This window comes from Scophthalmus maximus, chromosome 4 (assembly GCF_022379125.1).
Source record: "Scophthalmus maximus strain ysfricsl-2021 chromosome 4, ASM2237912v1, whole genome shotgun sequence".
Classification (NCBI taxonomy): Eukaryota; Metazoa; Chordata; class Actinopteri; order Pleuronectiformes; family Scophthalmidae; genus Scophthalmus; species Scophthalmus maximus.
In genome coordinates, this window is record NC_061518.1 from 17,763,280 (window position 1) to 17,786,435 (window position 23,156).

General features: G+C 42.0%; 1 protein-coding gene across 1 annotated transcript in view; it reads left to right on the top strand.

Annotated features, from left to right (window-relative positions):
- The window catches only part of LOC118302308 (transmembrane protein 266-like), a 39,407-nt gene extending 22,068 nt beyond the window's left edge, over positions 1–17,339 (top strand). Inside the window, exons 4-11 of the mRNA XM_035628347.2 lie at positions 3,547–3,701; positions 5,365–5,438; positions 6,761–6,817; positions 7,251–7,389; positions 9,852–9,967; positions 11,995–12,190; positions 15,312–15,374; positions 15,701–17,339. Of these exons, the coding sequence (XP_035484240.2) occupies positions 3,547–3,701; positions 5,365–5,438; positions 6,761–6,817; positions 7,251–7,389; positions 9,852–9,967; positions 11,995–12,190; positions 15,312–15,374; positions 15,701–16,341 (1,441 nt within the window). The 3' untranslated portion in view covers positions 16,342–17,339. The remainder of the gene's footprint in view (positions 1–3,546; positions 3,702–5,364; positions 5,439–6,760; positions 6,818–7,250; positions 7,390–9,851; positions 9,968–11,994; positions 12,191–15,311; positions 15,375–15,700) is intronic.
- The last annotated feature ends 5,817 nt before the right edge of the window (positions 17,340–23,156 follow it).

The window sequence follows — 23,156 nt, forward strand, 5'->3', positions numbered from 1 at the left end:
ATGTCATCAGATGATAGATCTGATCTTGGCCACGATGATTCCTTACTGTGCACCATGAACAAGCGAGGCGCTCCTGGATGTTGTGCTTAAAGGGTGAAAGTTTTAATTTCATATCTTAAATATGAATATTTTCTGGTTTCTTTGCTCCTCTATGACAGTAAACGGAATATCCTTGGTGATTGGACAAAACAAAACATCATCTCGTGGTTTGGGAAACACGATCAAAGTTTTTCACCGTTCTATGCCATTTTATCAACCAAACAACAAATCGAAAATAATCGTTAGTTGCAGCCCTACGTGTCATAATGCCGGGGGTGGTATTCAGTGGTGCTCACTGTGATTGGCTGCTCTGTGTCATGATCCCTGCAGCCGTTAAAGCCTGATGAGACTGTACCCTTATGAAGTCCCATATAAAGTTTGTGAGGAGGGTATTTCATTTTTACCACTTCATTTTTACTACTCCCCCACAAAGGGTTTTATTGTTCTAGTCATTTCATTCTTATTTTTTCCTCTTTTTTTTGCTTCCCTGCAGCAGCTGAATAAGGTGTAAAAATCATTAGATATAAGATGCACTTGGATGGACTATCTTATCATAAGGGGAAAGTATGCTAAACCATAACCCCTGGAGATGGAGGAAGTTTGAACCAGTGAAATGTTTGGTGGACTCAAAGGCATGGAATTACCAGAGTACACATATTTTAGTGGAAAAAAATACATATTCCAAAACTGCCCTGCAGCCGTACTTGCATTACCTGCATGGCTCAAGGTTGACTCGTGCAAATCCTCAGAGTCTTGTGGAAAATGTGGGCGGAGATGATGAATGAGTAATTCTCCTTACCTTGTACCACGACTGTCGAAGTGGCCTTCAGCGAAGGCTCCAACTTCCAACTGTGCTGGTGGAACAGGTCAGAAGCAGTCGGTGAATATTTGAATGGAAAGCTGGAGGAGATCATTCACTGCTCTCCCTGTTTAACTGGAGAAACAATAAACGCGTGTTTCTGTTTTAATAGTCCCACTAACAAAAACTCAATGTTTTTTTCCTTTTCTTATTATTCTTGTGAAATGATGTATTAAGTCCTTTTATACTGTGATTATTTCAGCCAATAGTCAACACATTGAAATGCTCAGTAGAGCAGATCATTCTGTTAAACATGTCAGCTTATGACAAAAATCATGAAGATAGTGCAATATGCTGTGGCTCAGAAGGAAGAGCAGGTCGTACCCTAATCAGAAGGTTGGCAGTTTGATCCCGAGCTCGCCCGGTCCAAGTGTCCTTGGGCAAAATGCTGTATCCCAAATTGCACCGGATGATGTAATGTGTGTGTGTGTGTGTGTGTGTGTGTGTGTGTGTGTGTGTGTGTGTGTGTGTGTGTGTGTGTGTGTGTGTGTGTGTGTGTGTGTGTGTGTGTGTGTGTGTGTGTGTGTGTGTGTGTGTGTGTGTGTGTGTGTGTGTGTGTGTGTGTGTGTGAGAGAGAGAGAGAGAGAGAGAGAATGTGACCTGTAGCATGCTGCACTTTGAGTGTTCGTTAAGACTGGAAAGGTGCCAGACATTTTTGGAATGTCCAAGAACATTTTATCAGTATCAGTATTTCATCAGTATGTCACTGTGTTGAGTTCAAATATTTGAACTATTTGAGATAACTCATCCACACTTATCCACTGGGTATTCACACCAGTGGCATTAAATAAACTAATTGATAGAAAATTGAATATAAAGTAGCCTGTTATTTGTAGACAAGGGGCCCAGGTGTCCTGGCATGTAGGGAGGAACACAGGACTGCACGATACCTGGTCTCGCCAAGGCCCTGGTGGAAGCGATTCTACGCCATCTGGAGCTCGCACATTTGTGCCACCCCACCCAAAGCCAAGAAGATGATTGCTATCAGCAGGACTACACCTTTATTAGATTAGCCTTACATTGTTTACAGGATTGCGGCTCAGCCCATGCCCAATCTTGAACAAATCCTTCCACCTGAGAAACCAGCGGGAGGTTGGAGTGATCGGTTTAACAGCGGCTGAAAACATTTTGCTCATCATGACATAAACGTGTTACTGGTGGGGAAAAAAAATCACAAGCACAAGCTTACAAAAATGTTTCCATTCCGATCTTCTGCACTTGATTTTTTTCCACTTGAGCCCCACACTCCTTCACGATCCATACCTCAAATGATGTGTTGAGAACTATGCTAAAATACATCATTTTATGTTGTTATTATTATTTTTTCAAATCCACGTAAAGGTTGTTTCAGCTGTGAATAACTGTTGTACAGGCTATGTGAAAATTTCAACTTGATCAAGTCGCCAAAGAGCCACACATGTGAAAACTTCCGGTGACTGAGCATGTGTCAGAAATGAGGCAGTGACACGTATATAAAAAAAAGTCTCTAACAGGGGTTGGTTTTAACTCGGCACTGAATCAACTACAGCAAATGCTCTGCATCTGTTTTATGGTCATGCTCCTGGGGAAGGGAACAAGTCAAGTATTGCTCCGACACGTATTTTCTAGATGATTAGCAGGAGAAGGAAGCTGAGATGGTTCATCAAAAATCTTTATAATCTGACCTTTTGTGGCTTCTTTTTGTTAGGAGTTAATGATGAATGTTGACTTTGTATCATCCAATTTAAATGCATTTTAAAGATAATTTCAGGAGAGATCTACATCCCAAAGTTTCAAAGTGAGATAGTAATAACTGTTTACAGAACAGATATCCAAATTCTTCTGTGAGTCGCGTGGCACAATCAGTTTTGCAGCCCTAGTAAAATTCGAGCCATTTTGCCGCCGTTGCAGCTCGTGTGAGCGCCACGCCAAGGAATGGAGACGTGATCAGAGGAGGGCGACGCTCTGCCAACGTCTGTCTCGTCCATGCCAGTGCATGGAGAGAAGGGAAAGGTGGTGGGCAGAGCCAACTTTCCACTCCAGCTGGAGAGCCGGTGAGAGACATTGTTTCTCTCAGCTCCTACTGTCAGCCCCTCGTGTAGTAGCCGTACTGTACGACTAGCCCACTATTTCAAAATAGCATTGAGCCGTCGTGCCAAACACTTAAATGGCCTAAACGCTGGAGTCCTTTACACATCCTGGCAAGAAAAAAAGTATTCACCCACTATTTATTCTTAAAGAGGGGGCATCTTATCACAGTTGAAGGAAGGAAGGAACCTGTGTGCATATCTCACGCTTTCACTGGTGTCACAGGCCGCGCAGTTTGCTGAACACAAGAGCAGCATCCTCCACAGTGACTCCCTTCATCGCCACGTTAAAAAGGAGTCCATCAGTATTCCAGGCACACGTACAGCTGACGCTCAAGTCACTATAGTTCACAGAGCTCCTCTGTCCCCGTCCCTGTCAATGCTGTCTCTGACCACACTTACCCTTTGGCTCTGGCCGTCACCGTCACACTTTGTCCGGACTTCAGCCGACATCACCTTCCATGAGTGCAAACCACCACCCTCTGTTGGCCGTGTCAGGGAGTTCAAACAGCCGGATCGAAATCATCCAAACACGCCTCGGCATTTATACACCAGCTAATTCTTTGTGTCTGCTCTCCTTAGGTCCAACTGGCTGAAGCCGTGCTGCGGCCGCCGCGTCGCCCTGTGGCAGGTCTGTCTGCTCAGCGCTGGCTTCAACTGTATCCTGGTGGCCTGTGTCATCCTGGTGGTGCTCTTCCTGTCTTTGGAGCTGCTCATAGACACCAAACTCCTACAATGTAAATAGTTTGCATGGCTGCTTGTTTAATTCCCCCTTATTTCTAACCTTTATTTCTTGTCAAGGAGGTGTTTGTTTGCTGAGCGGCAGTACACGGTGTGGTGCTCACCTGGGGAGGCATGCAGTGCAACACACCCGAGCTGTGGGCGAGCTACATGCCGTAGTGTCCTTGAGCATTAAACGGAATCTGTTACTTACTCCACTGGTGCAATTCCTGCACTGAGATGTACACGTTTGCAGGGTCAGAATGAAAGGATTGTTATTCTTAATTACACTGGTAAAGTATTATCCACAAAGTTTGGAGGCTACACATTATCATGGTTAACATAATGAGAAAACAAGGAAGTGCACTTCGCGCTGAATCTTGCTTTGTTTTTATACTACTATACTACTATACAACAATTTAGTGGGAAAATTGTACGTTCTACTACATTGTATTTATTTTACAACTATATTTACTTATTCCTTCCAGATTATATTTGAAAAAAACCAACTAATGTATTAATATTATAGCCTCCTATTGTACAGAACATTTTTAAATAGGGGTTCCCAGTCATTTTGACTTGTGACTGCTTAGAAAACAGCTACTCACTCTACTCAGTGTCACATTTCAGATGTCCAAAGAGACGCTTCCCTCCGAACATTCTGATGGTTATATTTATTCTATTTAAAAATAAATGAATAAACACAGAAGAGCACATTTTTGTAGCAGATTTGTCTTTTCCTACAACATTATTGATACACTGACCCACTAGATTTGTCAGCTACAACAGAGGCTTGTCAATGTTGCATTGAATAATGTCAACTACATATTAATACATCAGCCTGAACTTTTGGTTCTCTTTTGATAAAATTTCTGTTTTTTAACTTGAGTTGGACTTTGATTGTAGTACTGGTAATGGTGATTTCTATATTGCTGTATTGGTATATAAGCTTAAGTGAAAGATCTGAGTCCTTCTCCCCCGACTGGCCGTGTGTGCGCTGCCACGGTCATGGGTGTGCAGTTAGTGTCCAGTCCTTCCATCACTCCTGTGCCAGTCACAGTGGGGCCGGCGGAACTGGAAGGTAAACGGTTGTGAGGAGGAGTGATGGAGGGAGGTGATAATGAACCTAGTCTCTTGTCTGTGGCAGCAGGCTCACGTCCCCATCGATTTGCTGGCCAGCGTCCAGCTCTGATGATACCTGAGTCTCACTGTGGGGACCGTGTTGAGATCTAGTGCCTTGTCGACGAATAGCCGAGTGGGCAGTGAGGTGGGAGTGAGTGACAGAGTGCACAGAAAGATTAGTGGCATAGGACGTGGGTAAATTCAGGTTGGCACTGTGGATTGATGGATGCACTCTGTGGTATGGAAAGAAGTAAAAATGCTGATGGACAGAATGAAACAGAGGAGCTGGAAGGGCATTGATATTGGTGGAAGGTTGAAAAAATCAGGAAAGGAAAAAGGTTATCTTGCTTCTACATGTTCTTAAAAACCGAATTAAAAGCATTATGTTGGCACTGAATAACAGTACCTGAACTCTAACCCACAGAGGATAAAAGATGTTTCTAATTTTGAGTATGTTTTCTAAATCTCAATTCACTTCAGCGACAGAGGAACACCTTGAATTCTTGGATTGTTTCTTGTGTGCAGTTTAACATTTTGTCCCGTTTCTTCTCCCAACAGTCTCCAATGCTTTCCAATTTGCCAGCATCATCCACTGGATCAGCCTTATCATCCTGTCACTCTTCTTTTCCGAGGTAAGATGTGTGTACTTGCGTCTGTGGAATCTTATTTCTGGTACCGCCATTAATGAAAATATTTAATGGTCACCAGAGGACTTCAGGGGCACAAAGGTCCCTGATCTTTGAACTGTCACATCACATTTCTTTTTATTGCATGGTTAAATTAAACCAATCAAACTTTCTTTAGATAATTTCCTGTCTCCTGGAAACCAGGTAGAGGCCTAAGGGAACTAGAGTAGGTGGCTGCTATTTAATTTCCACTCTTGTCCATTATCCTCCGGTCTGTCTTCTATAGTCTGAGCCTCAGAGATGCTACCTCGAAGCAGGTTGGCTGAAAAATTTGAACCATAATTTTAATTAGTCTTAATAAAATTCCAACCATTGTGTGACAAAAGAATGTCTTATCATCAGTCTGGAATTGCGGAAAAAACAAAATGGAGTGGGAGAATTTGGCCCACAGGCCACCCCAGTGCAAACCAATTACCCTGACAGCCTCAGCCCCAATGCCCTAAACCAAACATTAATTACCAGTGAGCCAGCCGGAGCAATAATTACAGCAGAGCTTAATGAGCGGTGGGGATGGGGTTACAGTAATACGATCTGTCCAAACACCTCGCCCACTGACATCATAGGAGAAGAATCATCCGGGGACGGTGTTATATAGATGTGGCTTATTACCGGGCGGCCCCTGTGCACCAATAAGAGAGCAGGATTCGAACATGTGGGCGCAGCGCTGCAGTTCTCATTTAACAACAGGACTGTTGTCCAACACGTGCCCCACATGATGGATTAGCAGGACCACTTGTACATGACACCCCGTGCTAATTGGATTGTAAATCAATGGAACTTCCTCAACAAGGAGGCCCACAGCATTTACAGGGCGGAATGTGGAATTTGATAGGTGATCAGATTACAAGTGTTGCGTCTTTTGTAGGTCAACAATCAATATCAGGGAACAGCTTTGCTTCAGAAGTAGCTTCATCAAGGATGATTGTTATGCAGAGCTAAATTGGCTGCACATACTTTGGCATGTGTGATGAGGCAAAGGCATTACAGTCTACTGTTTTTTTTTATCTGGAACGTATTTTTGAATTAATCGAATACCATTACTCATACTATTTCTTGCTACATTTGGTGAGTCAGATATGGCATTCTTGCATAGTTATCATATTGCAGTATTCAGTCTGCATTCACGTATCTTGACAAATGTTGTTGGATGTGACAACTTAAAAGACTGACAACATCACAGGGTCTTTTTTTTTTTTTTTTTTTACATGTATCAGGTCTAACTTATCTATTTTAATTCGTTCATCTCTCTCTCTCCTGTCTTGTCTCAGACTGTCTTCAGAATCGTTGTGCTCGGCATCTGGGACTACATTGAAAACAAAGTTGAGGTTAGTACCGGTGTTCTGTGTCTACTGGCAGATCTTCAGATCAATCATATATATCATATACCTATAAGTATATATACATTTCCAGGCTTTACACTTAAATGAATAAATCAATATTTTGGGATGCACGCATGTCCCCTCTTTGCCAAGGGTTGGATGAGAGATTCATACCACCCCCATGTCAATGTGGTAAATATGAACCTAACTCAAGCAGCTGCTAAGTGTAGCTTGTCACAAAGTCACTTATGGATAGAGCCCAGCATGCTGTTTCACCCTGTTTCCAGTGTTTGGGCTAAACTAAGCTAACATGGTGGCAGAATTATACTTACTATAAACCACCACAGAGTTGAGGTCAGGTCTGGAGGGTTGGGACTTATGGTAGCCAACAACATTTGCACATGTTTATAGTTTGTATGTGTGAATGACCCCCACGTAGGTGTTTGATGGTGCTGTCATCGTGCTGTCGCTGGCCCCCATGGTGGCCTCCACGGTGGCCAATGGGCCCAGCAGCCCCTGGGACGCCATCAGCCTCATCATCACCCTGCGCATCTGGAGGGTCAAGAGGATCATTGACGGTGAGCCAGGCAAAAATACTTGTCCATCGCAGTTGCGTTATTAGGTGGCCCCCAATTCATTCGCTGGAGCAGCTCAAGGAAATGCCTGATCTTTCTTCAGCTGGCCTTGACAGAGCTAAATGACCCCAATCTCTCCATGATTATACAAATTATTTACTATTCAGTGCAATATTGCTATCAATCATCCCTCAGAGTAAATTGCTGCTACTCTGCTACTCTAACTTGTATTGATTGTAAGGGGCTGGTTAAGTAGATTCACAGAGGCTTTAATGAATATAGTGGTCACTCCACCATATGCTAATGCGGACTGGTTCGATATCTGTTCGGAGGTCACCCTCGCTACAGGCCTCCGACTGCATACAGGATCAGTGGCACACAGACCACAAAGGAATTGTGTGCAAATTTGTTTATGTCAAGTGAGAAAGTGGATGAGTGAAGCACAGTTTTTCCTCATATTTCCCGTTTAAACTATTTTGAGGAAATATGCTTATGTGCTTTCTGGAGGACAGGCTGCCTTCAATAAATTCTTGTAAATCCAGACGGGTTCTATAAAAACATTTCTGTCCTGGTTGATTTCAGGGGAGTGGCTTCAGTCCCAACTCTTAATCATACACAAGTACACGGTTTGAAAGGATCAAATATTTTGAACTGTAAAGGACACACCATCAAGACATGACATATCATGTCAGGGATATATACTATACAGGATTCAGCATCACTGGTTCACTGTGGTGAAAGACGTTGTGCAGGAGGAGCGTGCTTCTTAACATGCAGCTGCAGTGTTGGGTTGCAGGGAATGAACTCGTGATTTTCTTCCTGCTCACCTCGACCTGTTGGCTTTGATCTTTGTGAGTGATTGAGTTTTCTTGTTCGGCAGGCGGCAACACACCTCAGAGGGGGGGATCTCACTCGAACCAATAAATGTTCAACTGAGGGGCCCGCTCGGTTAGGGCGGGAGGGAGATTGAGTCTCTGGCAGAATTAGCTTGACGTGTACAGAGGGGATGTTTGTGTCGGACTGATGGGAGTGGAAATACAGAGGAGTGAACTGCATCAGAACTTGGAAGGACTAGAAAAAAAATACCTCAGGCTGAATTCATTAGCAATGTGATATGTCAGATGGGAAATATCGACCGCTCGAACAGAATCAGAAAATAGGTGGTCCAACAGGAAGAAAACAATCTGCCGCACAGTGGATTAGGCAGAATTGCTTGCTGTTCTTGTAGGTTTACAAAAACCTGTCTGAGTAATGTTCATCATCTTCATGTTTTCAAGATAAGCAAATTTACACTATCCAATTTTTAGGCACACATTTCATAAAACCAATAACAGGTGCAGAGAGATTGTAAGTGTAAGTGTATGAGATGGTCAAGTCATATCTTCAATATTTTACCAGTACTTGTTTAACACACAAATCAGTCAATGTGTACAAACAAAGAAAACAACCAACCAGCTGCCGTTTTGTGTGTAGAAAAAGATTGTCGAGTTGATGAAACTGATGAGACAGATCGCTGGGAAAAAACAGCATCTGATTTAAGGCAAAACTGAATGAGGAGATGACAGGATCACGATCTTGTGTATCACTGTCATGCTGCAATAACAAGACGAAGCAGACTACCAAACAGAAAGCCTGTCGAAGTGAGATATCCATCAACATAGACAAAGTAGCTCTGAGAATCATTTGTGCCTAAATGTTATTGTCGTCTTCATGTCCAAAGTCTTTCAGGGTCATTTTATTTCGAAAGTAACATACTGGTTCAGTTGATTTTCGCTGGACTTCACAGCATCACAAACATCCAAACGTCTTTGCGTGCGGCTCCAAGAAGACACTGCGTTTTCTGTAAAACTAGCTGCCGTGTGATAAAAGCTCAGAAAAATACGTCCGGTGAGAGACGCTTTACTGCAACTGCAACTCCCATAGTAAAATAAACTCTGGCTAACATTTATTCTTTACAGTATAGATTGTCAAAGAGAAAGATTCACACCATCTGTTTTGTTTTTGTTTTAGCCCCTGTCCGTCTTGTATTCTAATAACACCACCAAATGACAAATGTCCTCAGATGGTTATGAACGGACAGGGCTTCTATTTTATCCAGATGTTGTTCACTGGCCCTCAATGTAAACCTAGTAAATACTTTTTGAAAGTTGAAAATTGCTTGTCGACTAAATAAATTGGGAAATAACATTTGCTGAAATATTGTGACATTTTAAAATCAGCATCTTGGTCAATTCACTCGGTACAGGTATAAAGTTACTAGCTACCAGTGACAAATGAGCTTTGACAGACATCTCCGGGGTCCAGTGTCACCGAACTTTGACCTCGACTTGACCTCAGTGTATTTTACCGTGTGTATTTTAACCAGCTGTTTTTAGTTAAGTAGAACTAACTTTATCAATTCTCTCTCTCTCTCTCTCTCTCTCTCTCTTTCACACCCTCCTCTTCCTCCTCTTCTTCTGCGTTAGCTTATGTGCTACAAGTCAAAGTTGAGATGGAGCTGGAGATCCAGCAGTGTGAGAAGACCAAGGCTGTGAGAGAGGAGCAGCTGGAGCGTCTCACTCAGATCTGCCAGGAACAGGCTGTGAGTATCAAAACACCTTAGATTTAACCTTACGGCCAGACTGCATCCACACGAAAAAGAAACATTTTAAAATGTTTATGTTTATGCTCAACAGCAGTATATGGGACGTCATGTAGAACACACACGACTGCCAACAACAATGAGCGATATTTGGATATTTGATATCAAGTGTTTGGTACATACGATAAATAGCGTACCAGATTATATCTTCAAGCTAATTCACATCTGTCCCTTGGTTGGTCAGAGCAGGACCATGACAAACAGTAGTGTGTACAAAGATACACACAGAAGAGCGCACAAGACACACAACAACACAAATCTAAACACAAAACCATCATCACAGATGCTGTGTGCTTGTCAAATGAGATAAAAGCAGGTCATGAGGAAGGTTAGGTAGATGACAAATACTGTCAGTGCAGAGCTGAGCGGCATGAAACAGACTTTTTAAGTTTGTTTTTAGAAGTGCTGTACACATCATGACTGTAGACGTTTGTGTGGTACTATTAAAAGAGTCTTAATTTGATGGATGGAAGTTTCTAACTCACTGCTTTATATTCAGTTTATAGTTAATTTATCGTCATGTCCCCATCTAATCTTTGGCAGAAAAAAACCCCCTAAAACTGTCTGTTGAGTTGTCAAGATGAAGGGTTTTACAGGAGCGATGGCCTTGTATGAAACTGTCAGCTCATCTATCACCAGCAGAGGGCAGCAATACCTCACAAACCGGTCGGATCCGTCCTCACGTTTCATCATGACTCCTCAGAGCACACACACCTATGATGCCACCAGGAAAACACAGACCACAATAGATGAATAAAATCACACTTAGTGCAGGTCTATGACCAGACACACAAAAAATCAATACATAAATAATAATGATTTTAAAGGAAAATGATCAGATTCTTTCAAAAAATTCCCGCTTGATCAAATTGTTGGCAATGGAACTAAGTATATCAAGTACATTAAGAATACATGATCCAGTTTGAACAAGAATGTATTCAGGCTTTTTTGTATTCGCGTAAAAAAAAACTTGAAATCAATACAGAGCGATGTCAATGCTGTACATAAGAAAACAATACGGTAACAATGAAAAACAATTCATTATTAATGAACTTTGGTATTTTATGATATGACCTGTTAAGTCAAGAGGCAATGTTAACATTTTAATTCAATTCAGACAGTTTAAGGAATCTGTAGGATCTATTGTTGTTTGTCTGAGCTGATGTCACACTGTACTAGCTGTTATGTTTTCATCCAAGATGCTCTTGACTGAGCGATACAACATCATCAAATATCGACAGCTTTGTCCATTTCCCCTTGATTTAACCCCACAAACAAGTTACATTTTTTTAAATGTTGGCGGCTGTGGTTCAAGAGGTAGAGAGGTGGGCGGTTCAATTCCTGCTTCCCCCAGTCCACATGCCAAAGTGTCCTGGGGCAAGACACTTACTGTAACCATAAATCTAGATTGCCTCTGATGGCTCTACCTGCAATGCATGGATGTGAGAGGAAAAGCACGGTAAATAGCAGGACTGTGTGTGAATGCGTGTCTTGGTGACTTGAGCGGTTAATAAGACTAGAAAAGTGCTATATAAATATAGTCCACTTACCATTATGCAAATATAAAGTTATTTAGGTATTCTGGGTGTAAAAAAGAGAAATTACTGTCTATGTTCACTGTATTGAAATTGAAATTTACGGAATACTGTCTTTTCCTCCTCTCTTCCTTTTTTTCCTTCTCCCCATATTTGTCTCACCTTTTCTCATCATCATGTTTATTTGTCACTCCTTCCTTCCTTGTCACTCGTCCCTCTCGTTCGGTTTCATCCATCTCTCTCCTCAAACTTCTCACCTGCCCCTTTTTCAAATCCCTTTTTAATTTACCTCTTCATTCGCACTCCCGACCATCTGCTTTACTTTCTGTTTGGATGCTCACGCACGCACGCACACACACACACACACACACACACACACACACACACACACACACACACACACACACACACACACAACTCAACACTCTCCAGTTTGAGATCCGGCAGCTCAGGGCCCACCTGGCCCAGCAGGACCTGGACCTTGCAGCAGAACGTGAAGCAGCCATGCAAATCCACCACGTATGGGGCAAACAGGGCCGGAGTTTTCATGTTGTCGAAGGCTTGACTCCTGGGGAGTCTGATGATGAGGGCGGCCAGAGAAACCCCAGGGAGCCCACTACCACTGCAGGTATGGCATGGTTTCTAAAAATGTATATTTGTATTCTGGCGTAAAGGATGCTGGAAATGAAACTGATAACATCTCATGAGTTGGCGGTAAAAAATAATTCCACAAACTGAAAATGACAAAATGACTGTGACATAGCTTGTACGTAACATGCCAGGTGCAGTGTTTGCTTGAGAAAGCAGCCGGACAAACCTGGAGAGAGGTGCAGCATAAAGTATGTACATATTTATGTGGAACAAAGAGTCTCGAGCGGTGTAACATCAGGTGAACTGGATGCCACAGTAGTGTACGGTTAATCTGGAGCAGTAGCCCTGGAGCGTCTTCGAGGCCAGGCTCTTAGCCCCTCCATGCTCACACACAACACCCATCTGACCGCAGGCGCTCTGGGATCAATATGAAGGGCAAAAAAAAGCTTTTAGGATCTGGTGAATCCTGGAGAAAACAAGCATGTTCTCCGACACCACGTCAGCCTGCACTGTCCGCTGCCACTCCCCAACTGTCTCTCTTACCGCCCCCCTTTGTGGCGAGGCCAGCCAAACCAGCCCCGACCACCCGGGCTATTTCAGGTACAGAGTGCTCTGTGAATTGGGCCTTGTTAGGAAGGAGCGGGCTCCTGTCAACATCTGTTCCCCTTCACCTGCAAACCACAATAGGGCACCGGGAGGATCCACGGCGGCCACAAAATTACCCCAAGGGCATAGTGGGAAATCTGGCTCTCGGAAACAAGCGGCCCTTTTTACAGAAACATGGTCACTGGGACGAGCACTTAGGCCACGGGGCTTGAGGCGAGTTAGGTCAACTCAAATCAAGCCGCATGTACTTGTATTGCCCAATATACAGTCTCTCTCTCACCTGCAGAGAGCCATCCAACTGTACAGGACGCTTATCAGCGCGGTGGCCTTTGATGATGATGAAGATGATGATGATGACTCACAGGAGATTGGTGGTTTTGAACACCTCAGGGTTCTAAACCATGTAAATTCAAACAACATCCAAGGTCCATCAATGACCCAATGGAGTTGCCGTGCTCAGAAAGGGTTGTGGTGACAGAGAACTCACGGTACAATAGAGAGAGATTTACTGCAACAAAGGAAGATAGGCATTTAAATGGAACGTTTGAATTCACGCTTCTGCATCGATCAAACTGTCTTAACAAACATGATTTGCAATGTACCAAGAGGTGGGAGTCTGCAGCCATGATAACAGGGCGGTCAGGCAAATGTCAGTGGCAATGTGAGTGTGTATGATGTTAAACCGTCTTACGTGATAGCATGTTACAATAGCCTAGTTAGCCGAGCACAATGCCCAAAGTACAGCTGAGCCACATGAGGTGTCCTATAAACCAAGTTTTTTTTAACAAATTGAAATTTTGACAGAGAAACACTGGAATTCCTATAGAGACATGTTGCTCTCATGGCTAAAATGCCTACGTGGCACACAACTCCCAAACCATGAAGCTCTTATCTAGTCAAATCAATGTATATTATTATCAATAGCAATTACCTTTGATTAACTTTTATTATTAGCTGCGGTGGTTGCTAATCTTCCTGGGGCTCTACGCTCATGCTGCTTCAGAACGAATACCTCAGACGTCAAAATGATAGTTTGAACTAAATGGACCTCAGCATGTCATCTCTCCTCTTGCACAGACAGATGACAGCCCGGTAACTTGACTGTCACAGACAGAAGAGGGGAGCCCTTTTACGCATGCTGGACAGCCCATTCTTTTTTCTTCTTCTTAAGACTCATGTGTTATTAATTGTGGAGCGATTGTTTCAGTCTTGTTTTAGTGAGTGCAATGCTTCCTCTCCAGGGGTGGCTCAGGGATTAATATTTTAGACTGAAAAATAAATGAAATTACCCATCAGAGTCTGCAGCATGTCCCGGGGGACGGGGGCTAGCACTCAGGGTACTCTGGGTTCGCACTCAGCCAGCGGACAGTGAGCTCAAGACCAATCAAGCGAACGGAAGAGCAGAGCAGATCACAGCCAGTCCCCACGCACACCGAGGCCCGCCAGACCGCGGGGATCAGGGCCCGAACAAAGAGCTCCCGCTCTCCCTCATTCTGCCCCATGTCTCTCATCCCTGTAACCAACCCCACCCTGCCCCTGCTCCACGTAGATTTCTGGTGCACTAGGGTGCAGCTAATGCAGAGAGATGTCGTCGATATTATGTTGTAAACATAAGAGATATTTTCCCATCTGGACTAGTTTTGCGCTGTTAACCATGAAATGGACCAAAATACCCACAGAGAAAAAGGTGTGAAATCCAATTACACTCGCAGTCATTTACACTATATTTAACCCTCTATTTGAATGGTCACCTCCTGTTATCTGATTAAATGACTTTCTGCTCTCATACTATAATAATATGCATTGTTTTGTTTATTTATGGGTAACCAAACATTTCAACAACCAGTGCAAAACTATGTATCAACTCTAATTACGATGACAACATGCATATTTTGCCCATTTTGTACAGTTCATAGAAGTAATTGATTAGTACAGCATCCACGACATTACAGGGCAGGACAAACAGGAGCAAATACGACAACACAAACCATTAATAAAGACCCATCAAGTGGTAACAAAGGAAACGGAAGAATCAGCAGAAAGCAACATGTTTTAACCAAATTTTGAACAATTAAGCTGCAACAAGTTTATTTCACATTCATGTGACATTCATTGATTAAACTTATGGATGTAGCCAGAAGTTCTGTGAAGAAAGGCAACACTAATGGATACAGTGGTCGTTCTCATTAAGTACCTATTTTTAGCTATTCAAAAAATGAATAATGTCTGGTAAAGGGAACAAATCTGAATATTATTTAGTTATTCGTTTTTGGTAATATGAATTCTGCAGATATCTGTTTGTCCATAATCTGACTTTAACTAAGTAATACCGGAGTAATAGTAGATGACGGTACATAAACAATTCTACAGTGAAGATTCTACATGCAGGGGACTGTTTGAGTCACTATAAAAATTGGAAATAAACACAGATGTGTTACAAGCACAACTTATATAACAAATCATCCAAACACATGCCAATATTTTTTGTCTACAAAAAATAAATAGTGATTCTCATCTCAACATTTTGCTTACATGTATTTATCTCAACTCAGATCCAGTCGGGCAGGATGACATGAACAACTACATCAGCCAATACTACAGTGAAGCAAGCAGTGGTAAGGGACTACGAACACTCTGAACTTAATATTTAGGTAAATATTTGAATGTAAATGCAAAACATATTTATCCAGGCATTTGCCAGATAAATTTGTTAATTGTTCACGTTTGATGGCCTATGCATAATGTTATCAATCTTCTCAAAATGTACTGTTGCATTCAATGAAATTAGGATAAAATATCTCAGACTTGACCCAAAGACAGCAGCATGATTCAGTCCGAGGTTGTAACATTTACACTACTGTTTTCTTTTTTCTTTGAGTTTGTCGTGAAAGAGGTGAAGGGTAAATTTGTTTTATCTGTGTTTTCTGTTTTGTCTCGGAAGATGCTGGGGCCTCTGGCTTGGGCACGCGTGTCATCACCATGGCAGCCATCGACGTTCACCTCCCCACCAATACAAATCCTATTCAGTCAAACACGATGCTCGCTCTGGAGCGGATGGGCAGCGCTGTAAGTGACGCCTCCGCCAGCATGTTACAGTCCAGTGGCAGCCTGACGGTGCGGCCTCACAGCCTGAGTAGCCACACCCCGGCTTCATCTATGACAGACTGCAGCAGCAGCAGCACGGCTCAGGACCTCAGTCTGAGCTACAGCTCTCATCGCTGTTGCCCTCCTTCCTTCTCAGGCCAAGACCCCAGGGGCCCCAGCATGGTGGTGCAGGAACTACTCTCCTCCCTCTCCGAGGACCCCTGCCTTGCCCAAAAGGGCCTGGCGGTGGACCCCGTCAACCTTAAGCTTCCCAGCCCTACAGGCTCAGAAAAGGCCAGCCCTGAGCTGGACAACAGAATAAACATCTTCAATCGCAGGAACCAAGAGGAGAGGCGGGGCCGCGGAAGGGGTCGTGTGCTTCTGCAGACCAGGCCACTGATCCACCTGCAGGGCGGCACCACTGAGCCGTCCCTGGAGGAGAAGTACCGGCTCCTGGGACCAGCTGACACACCGCTGGGGCACATGCCTGATACATAAACAATACAACAATACATTTACACAGAAACAGGATGGGTTTTTATTCCCCTTTTAACCGCCACCGTGTTTGGCACACGTCTGAATTCCTGTGGCAGGTTAGACCTCATGAGAGGAACCCCATAATATTTTTGAAACGTTTCTGTTGCTCTGTAAATCCAATCTTAGCCCATCCAGAGCAAGCTCGAGCCTTTGATTCTAGCTGACACTGATGCTCCTTCCCTTGACGCGTTCAGAACACTATATAGCAGAAAAGACAATAAGAACTCTTAAGGCCCTTTGCCATACCTCCCCTGCTCCTTCGTGATGGATTTTTAAAATCAGAAATGCCCTGAAATAGCACAACAACAATATCAACAATAACATCCCATAACGGGAAGTCTGATGTTTTCTTGGACACATTTTCTCATCAGGAATTCTCACTTTGACTAGGTCCTGAATGCACTGAACTCAACATGAATTAAACCAGCAAGGGGCCATTCAAGCCTATACTGAACAAAACTTAAATGCTGAACAAACCAAGACACCGTTCTCTGCAGTGAGTGTTTTTTCTTTTCTTCTTGCTATTCTGTTTCTTTTTTATTTGTGTCATCAATTTTAAACATTCATTGTGGTGTCTTTGTTCAAACAGTCACAGGGTACTTAAGACTGGCTGAAATATTAAAACAACCAATTCTTTTCTTTTTTTTCACCTTTTGGTTTGTTCGGTCACTGTCGTTCGTTTGGATCATCGAACTTTACTGAACAGAATTTTTTGTTTTAGTGGGGTTTATTCGTGTGGATGGAATGACTAAATTGACTGGATTCTTCAAATAAAAACTAGACTGGAGTGCTTGTAGCATGAACCTTTAAAAAGATATGTGCCCTCAATGGCAAGCAAATTCTTTGCACTTTAATGTTTACAGACACTTTTGTAAACTTGATATGGACGACAGGATTGCCAAATGCAGGTGTTGTCATTTGATTGAAAATAGCGAAAATAAAAGTTAGTATTTCCTTAACTGCTCCTCGTTTACTGACCCGTGTTAAGGTGCTATTCTAATTGATTCAGATCCGAAACATGGGATCCAATGACGACCACTGGGCACACGCTTAACAAATATGTTTGTTCTCTTGGGCTCAAAGTTAACCAACGCACTGTATAACATTTGATCATCATCTCCTTATTTGCATATGATTAAAAAAAATTAAATTATTTAAGGTTATTAACATTAGAAGACCCGTCACTGCAACTGCTAATTGGTGAAGTCATTACGAGTGTGTCGTGAGAGGAATCAGCACGGGTCCCTAATTACCCTCTCATATCATTAATTCACAAGACAAACTGCACCATCATGTTGCTTGTCAAATGTTTACAAGTATCTGGAGAATATTTTAATTGTTAATAACTCTTCGTCAACACAAGTGTTTTCAGATTTGAGTATGAAGTACTTCATTTTCAGAGCTGTTACTGAGGATTGTTTAGAAGAGCCTTGTTTAATTCATTTTTAAATGAGACGTACAGGGGGGCTAAGTGGACCTTTACATATATTGTATAAGAATTCTGTCTCTTGGTTTTCGGTGACACAAAACTTAACACTCATTCTGTGAGTGAGGGTCAACAGTGTTGACCCACAATTGGAAAGATTACATCAAACTACACCTTTGACTAACAGTTAGTGCAGCCCAAAGGAACATATCAATACTTCCCTGCCAATGTACAATCTGCCAATGCTTCACTTTCTGCCAATGCTGATATTATTTCATTTTCTGGCACGCACAGCAGTTGTATATCTACACTGATAAAGCATGGGGCAATCTCTTCTCTCTATTTATAGGTAATGAGTGGTGACATGTAGAGGGGATATTGAAAAAATGAAACGGAGCCTCACTCAGAAGGAGTCTGCATGAGAAAAGAGAAGTTAAAACATATGTTTACAATTTGACAATGCTTTCCTCAGCACACTCAAATTAAAGTCTAATCTTTGCGGTTGCATACGTATCATATTTCAAGAAAAACAAACATATCATCATCAACCAACTACTGAACTACTCCAAACCACATGTATTTATGTGACATTAGTCTTGTACTCATCATAACTTCCCTTATCACAAGTGAATGCTGATGCCAACACCCCAAACCTCTTGTGCAAAGATGCTGGTTACTATTTTATTTTACAGATTTACTGCAGATAAAAGGGTTATGAGTTAATTGTCAGTAAATTGTTAATTTGTTGTCAATATGTGCACATCTCTGAAACATCCTAAAAATCAAATAAACATGGCACCCAGTAGAGCACATACCTCCCGACAGTCCCCTCAGATTCAATCAAGCCACACCAAATTGCACACACCCATAGACATCAGTGCCCTTAATATGCCAGATTTTTGGGAAATCAGTGAAAAAATGGAAGAAAGAAAAAAGCCCTATCTCACAATGTTAAAGTAAGTGATTAAAAAATCCTACTAATATTTTGAGCTCTTTCTTGGCCCATGTCTCATCCTTTCACAAAGTTTTGTGAAATACGTTCAGTAGTAATTGGAATAGCACAAATTCTAATACTTAAGATACCACAAACAACGCAGAGACATGTTTGCCTTTTCAAGCTGATAAGTGCCAGGTAAACCAGCTGCATCAATTTGGCTGAATGTAAAAGCAAAAGGCTTGTAAAGACAACATTCCTATGTCATTGAAAAAAAAGCACAACCAGTTTTTTATCGTTTTCAGCAGCCGACAGTGCTGTGGGTCATTTGAATTGAGCCACGTGTAAGTTGATAACCTGGACCTGCAGCCTGCAATTACCACAACCCATCACATCAATCTAGTTCACAAAAACAACAATCCTATCTCATGCCATGAAGCTAGTGAATAAATAATGAACTGCTTGGCCCTCGACACGCACAAAGGAACCCTGTTGAATACGTGCGCCAGGGCCCTGGCTCGGCCAGCCTGTCACGGCTGCCTAGGTATTAATATCTCAAGTGGAGGTGCTGTGCCTCCAACCTGAACCCTTAGCTCACCCAGCCATATAAAAGAAGAGATAACTCATACGGCTTAACTTCCAGCTCTGTCCTTAATTATTTGTTTGTGCAAAGCATGAGAGGAAGCAAATTTTGCGGCACCAACTCAGGACAAAACGCGTGATGCCAAACGCCTTTCCTTAACAACCAAAGGATAAATGAAATTAATGCCTAAATGATTCATATTAACCCAATTTGCCAATACGTATCATGGTCTGAGTTTACCATTGAATTTTGACAGGCGGGGACACTGAGCAGACCTTTAGGAGACATGCTAAGAGGTAAATTGCTTGTGGGACCTCTCCACTGAAACCAGGGGTGTAGTCCCTGTCACGTTCACAGGAAGCTGAGTGAATTAACAGTGACCATTAGACACTTAATTATTGAAATGTTTTAATAATGTCACAGAGGGAGTCACTTTAACTGCATTAACATTACATGATCATTGTTTTTATTCTCATTAACAAAGGGAAAGCGATGACCTCTGAGATAAGACTCACATGTAGCGACTCATAGGCACAATAGGATAAATGCTTCCTTCTTTCTTTACATAAACAGTAAATCACTGTGTAGTTTACAAAAAGAGATGAGAAATCATTTCACATCAAATTGAATCCTTTTTGTGGACTGCGCAGATCAAAAATACAGTATCAACTACATGTTAAATGCCATAATCACTTAAATATATTAGATCTTTTTAATTACTGTACAAGCAGTACTTTATAGCCAATACACCTGTAAGCATTTAAACATTATGCTCACCACTGCCTTTGTAGACTTAGCGAATATGAATGAAAATGCTTGTTGTTTTCTCAAAAAGGCTGCTTTGCAATTGCTACACAAACAATGGCACTTCATTACCAACAACTCAGAAATGTTGCAAATGAAGTGTCAAATTGTATTCCTTTATTTGCCAAGAGCTATGGAAATAAACAACAAAGGTAATGTTTGCAGTTCCTCTCAACCCCTACAAGCTTTAACGTGTCTTTTAGTTTATTGGTTTGGTTTTCTGCAGCTGAAGAGCCAGATATTACCATCTGGAGATGGTGCACACCATGAACAAGGAGAGTGAATATTGCACTCACAAGAAATCACTCTTGATGTGTAAGTAAAAACTGTTAGCGAACAAGTTCACCATATTAATTTAAAGGGTAATAATGCCATATGTCATGGTTGTTTCTGAAGAAGTGGCCAAAAAGTTCTTCATGCAGGGTTTTAATCCAACCAGATTTTGTCAAACTCATGTGAGCTGTCAAGTTCTATGTGCATTTTATTTAGTTGCCGTTTGTTTTTTTTCCTTTTCCTGCAGAGGAGGCATTCACTGATTCATGTTAACAACACCAAGGTGGTCTTGTTTATGAACCTGATTTTTTTGTTGTCCTCAAGTGCTTGGAAGAGATTCAGTGCACAGCCCCTATGGCACCGAACAGCTGGGCATAATGTTGAAAAGAGGGTCAGTCTCATTGAGAAGAAAGAGATGTGGGGAGTTCGACTGCATTACTGCCGCGGTCTGACAGATTCAGAACACGTCTCACACAGGACACTCTTTCAAGAGGCTCTGAAGCAGGAGGAAAAATACAGATAAATTATACATCATTCTTTAAAAAGCTTCTCAGGTTCTCTCTCTGAAACATACTTCTTAAGTGCACAGGATCCGGCGATTAGCTTGGTGGAAGAAATCCACTCAGGAGACTGTTGTCATGGCTACAGAAGATTTTTTATTTTTTTTAATTTACATACAACGGTTGTGTCTTCTGGTACCTAAATGAAAGGGGAAAAAAGAATGTTATATGCATATGTTATAAGAAATCAGATGAAGTGGTAAGTTAGTTAGTCATGTGATAAACATGAGGACTCAACTGACTTGCTCCTCAGGGAGACGGGACACTACATCACTCTGCAACAACTGAATAAAATAATCTGCGGAACGGAACACCAAAATTAATTCAGCAATCCGGCGTGTACGGATGTAGTTATGCATGACTTGCTACCTAAAGGCTAAATTAGAAAACATTTATGAAAAAAAAGCACAACTCTTCAGGGAAATGTCCTCCACAGATATTTTTTATTTAATTAAATCCAACCAAAACCATGTATGTATTTATACTCAATGCCTTGTTTCTGGAATGAATGCATTAACATCTCGACCAAACATTCACAGTAACTTGCATACATAGTTTTAAGACGTAAGTGCATACTGTCAGAGAACATGAATGATTTACACTAATCTTTAATCCAAATGTGAATGAAAACATCTCTGACTAAGGGTCGTTTATTGTCCAAAACACAACGTTTTTTGAAATAAATTAAGAGTTTAGTCCTGTGAAAAGCTTATTTTGTGTTAATGGATTACATATAAGAATATTTATGAGGCAACCTAAAATTATACACATATATATATATATATACTCCAGGTAGAATAACAATACAAGTTAATATCAGCTCTGTTTTATTTAACTTACTGTCAGTCAGATGCTGTTAGTCCTGCATTTGAGAAAACTAACATGTAGAAATATAATTCGTGAAGAATTTGCATGAATTGTATAAGAACTGAATTCAGTCAATAATATTTGAGTGTCTGTCCATAAAAAAATGAAAATCTAATTCAAGCATTAATACCCTGAAATGTTTCAGTACAAAAGTGGAACCTTTTTTAACACTGATTTTGGAACCAGTGAGTGATTTTCTTGAAGCTGAGTGGCTGGTTGACTGCTTTCTTTTGTCCCTGTACTTTTTATTCGTCCCAAAATCTGTTTTCTCAGTTGCCGAGTGGTTTGGAGCAGAACACACCAGATACCCTGTCCTGTCTCTGGCCACCAGGGCAGGCACTGACATCAGCCGTCCTGAATCCGGTAAACTTCAACCTACTCCGAGTCGGTCGCCTCGGCTAAATCACAATCACTATCCCGGCCGGAGCTTGGGGTGTCTGCAAGCGCATGCTGGGGCCTCGCAACATTTCCATCTGGCCTCTGGGGAGTCGCACATCAATTGCTCTCAGCTAAATGCACTCACATATGAATATTTTAGTACAATTTAATGTTTCAGCTACAGCCCCAAAGGAGCAGAGCATCAATTTGTGAACACAGTTCTCCTGGAGTTAAAAGCCAGGCTGGATAATACAGTATGAAAGACGCTGTCAATCTAGAGGGCCTTTTTCACTCAAGAGACAGGGGGAAAAAAGTAGAAAAATAGAAAAAGCACGCCCCCTTTCCCTTCAGAGTCCAGCTGCATGCAGCACAAACAGCTTTTCAAAGTTTCCTCTAAAGAGGGAGGCAGCTTTTGGTTCACCAGAGCCACCAGTCAATTTGCCAAGCTCAGTCAGCTTCCCCGAGCTCTGGCTGCCTGCCATTTGGGCTCCACAAGCTCTCTCTCTCTCTCTCTCTCTCTCTTTCACACACACACACACACACACACACACACACAGCTGGTGGAGGGAGTGGGTCAGGGAGTCGTGCACCTGCTGTCCTGTTAATAAAATACCCTAAAGTGATGCTGAAACCTCTGCCTTCACACAGAAATGCTTCCCTCAGGTGTGAGAACACGAGTGCTTTACAAAACAGGCAGATTGTGACACAACCGAGTTAATCAGTTGGTCAGAAAGCAAAACACCAAAGAGCACACGGAAGAAGAATAAAGCTTAATGTTAAATTATACCCAAATCACGTTTGGGTTGTACAGCACGAGAATACAGTCAAGTCTTCAGGCTGAAGCTGCAAGAAATAATCAATTAATATGCAGATTTATTTCCCCAATGAATCAGTTCATTGTCTGAAACTTGTGAAAACTGTAAAATAAATCCCCGTCACTGAGCTCAAAGC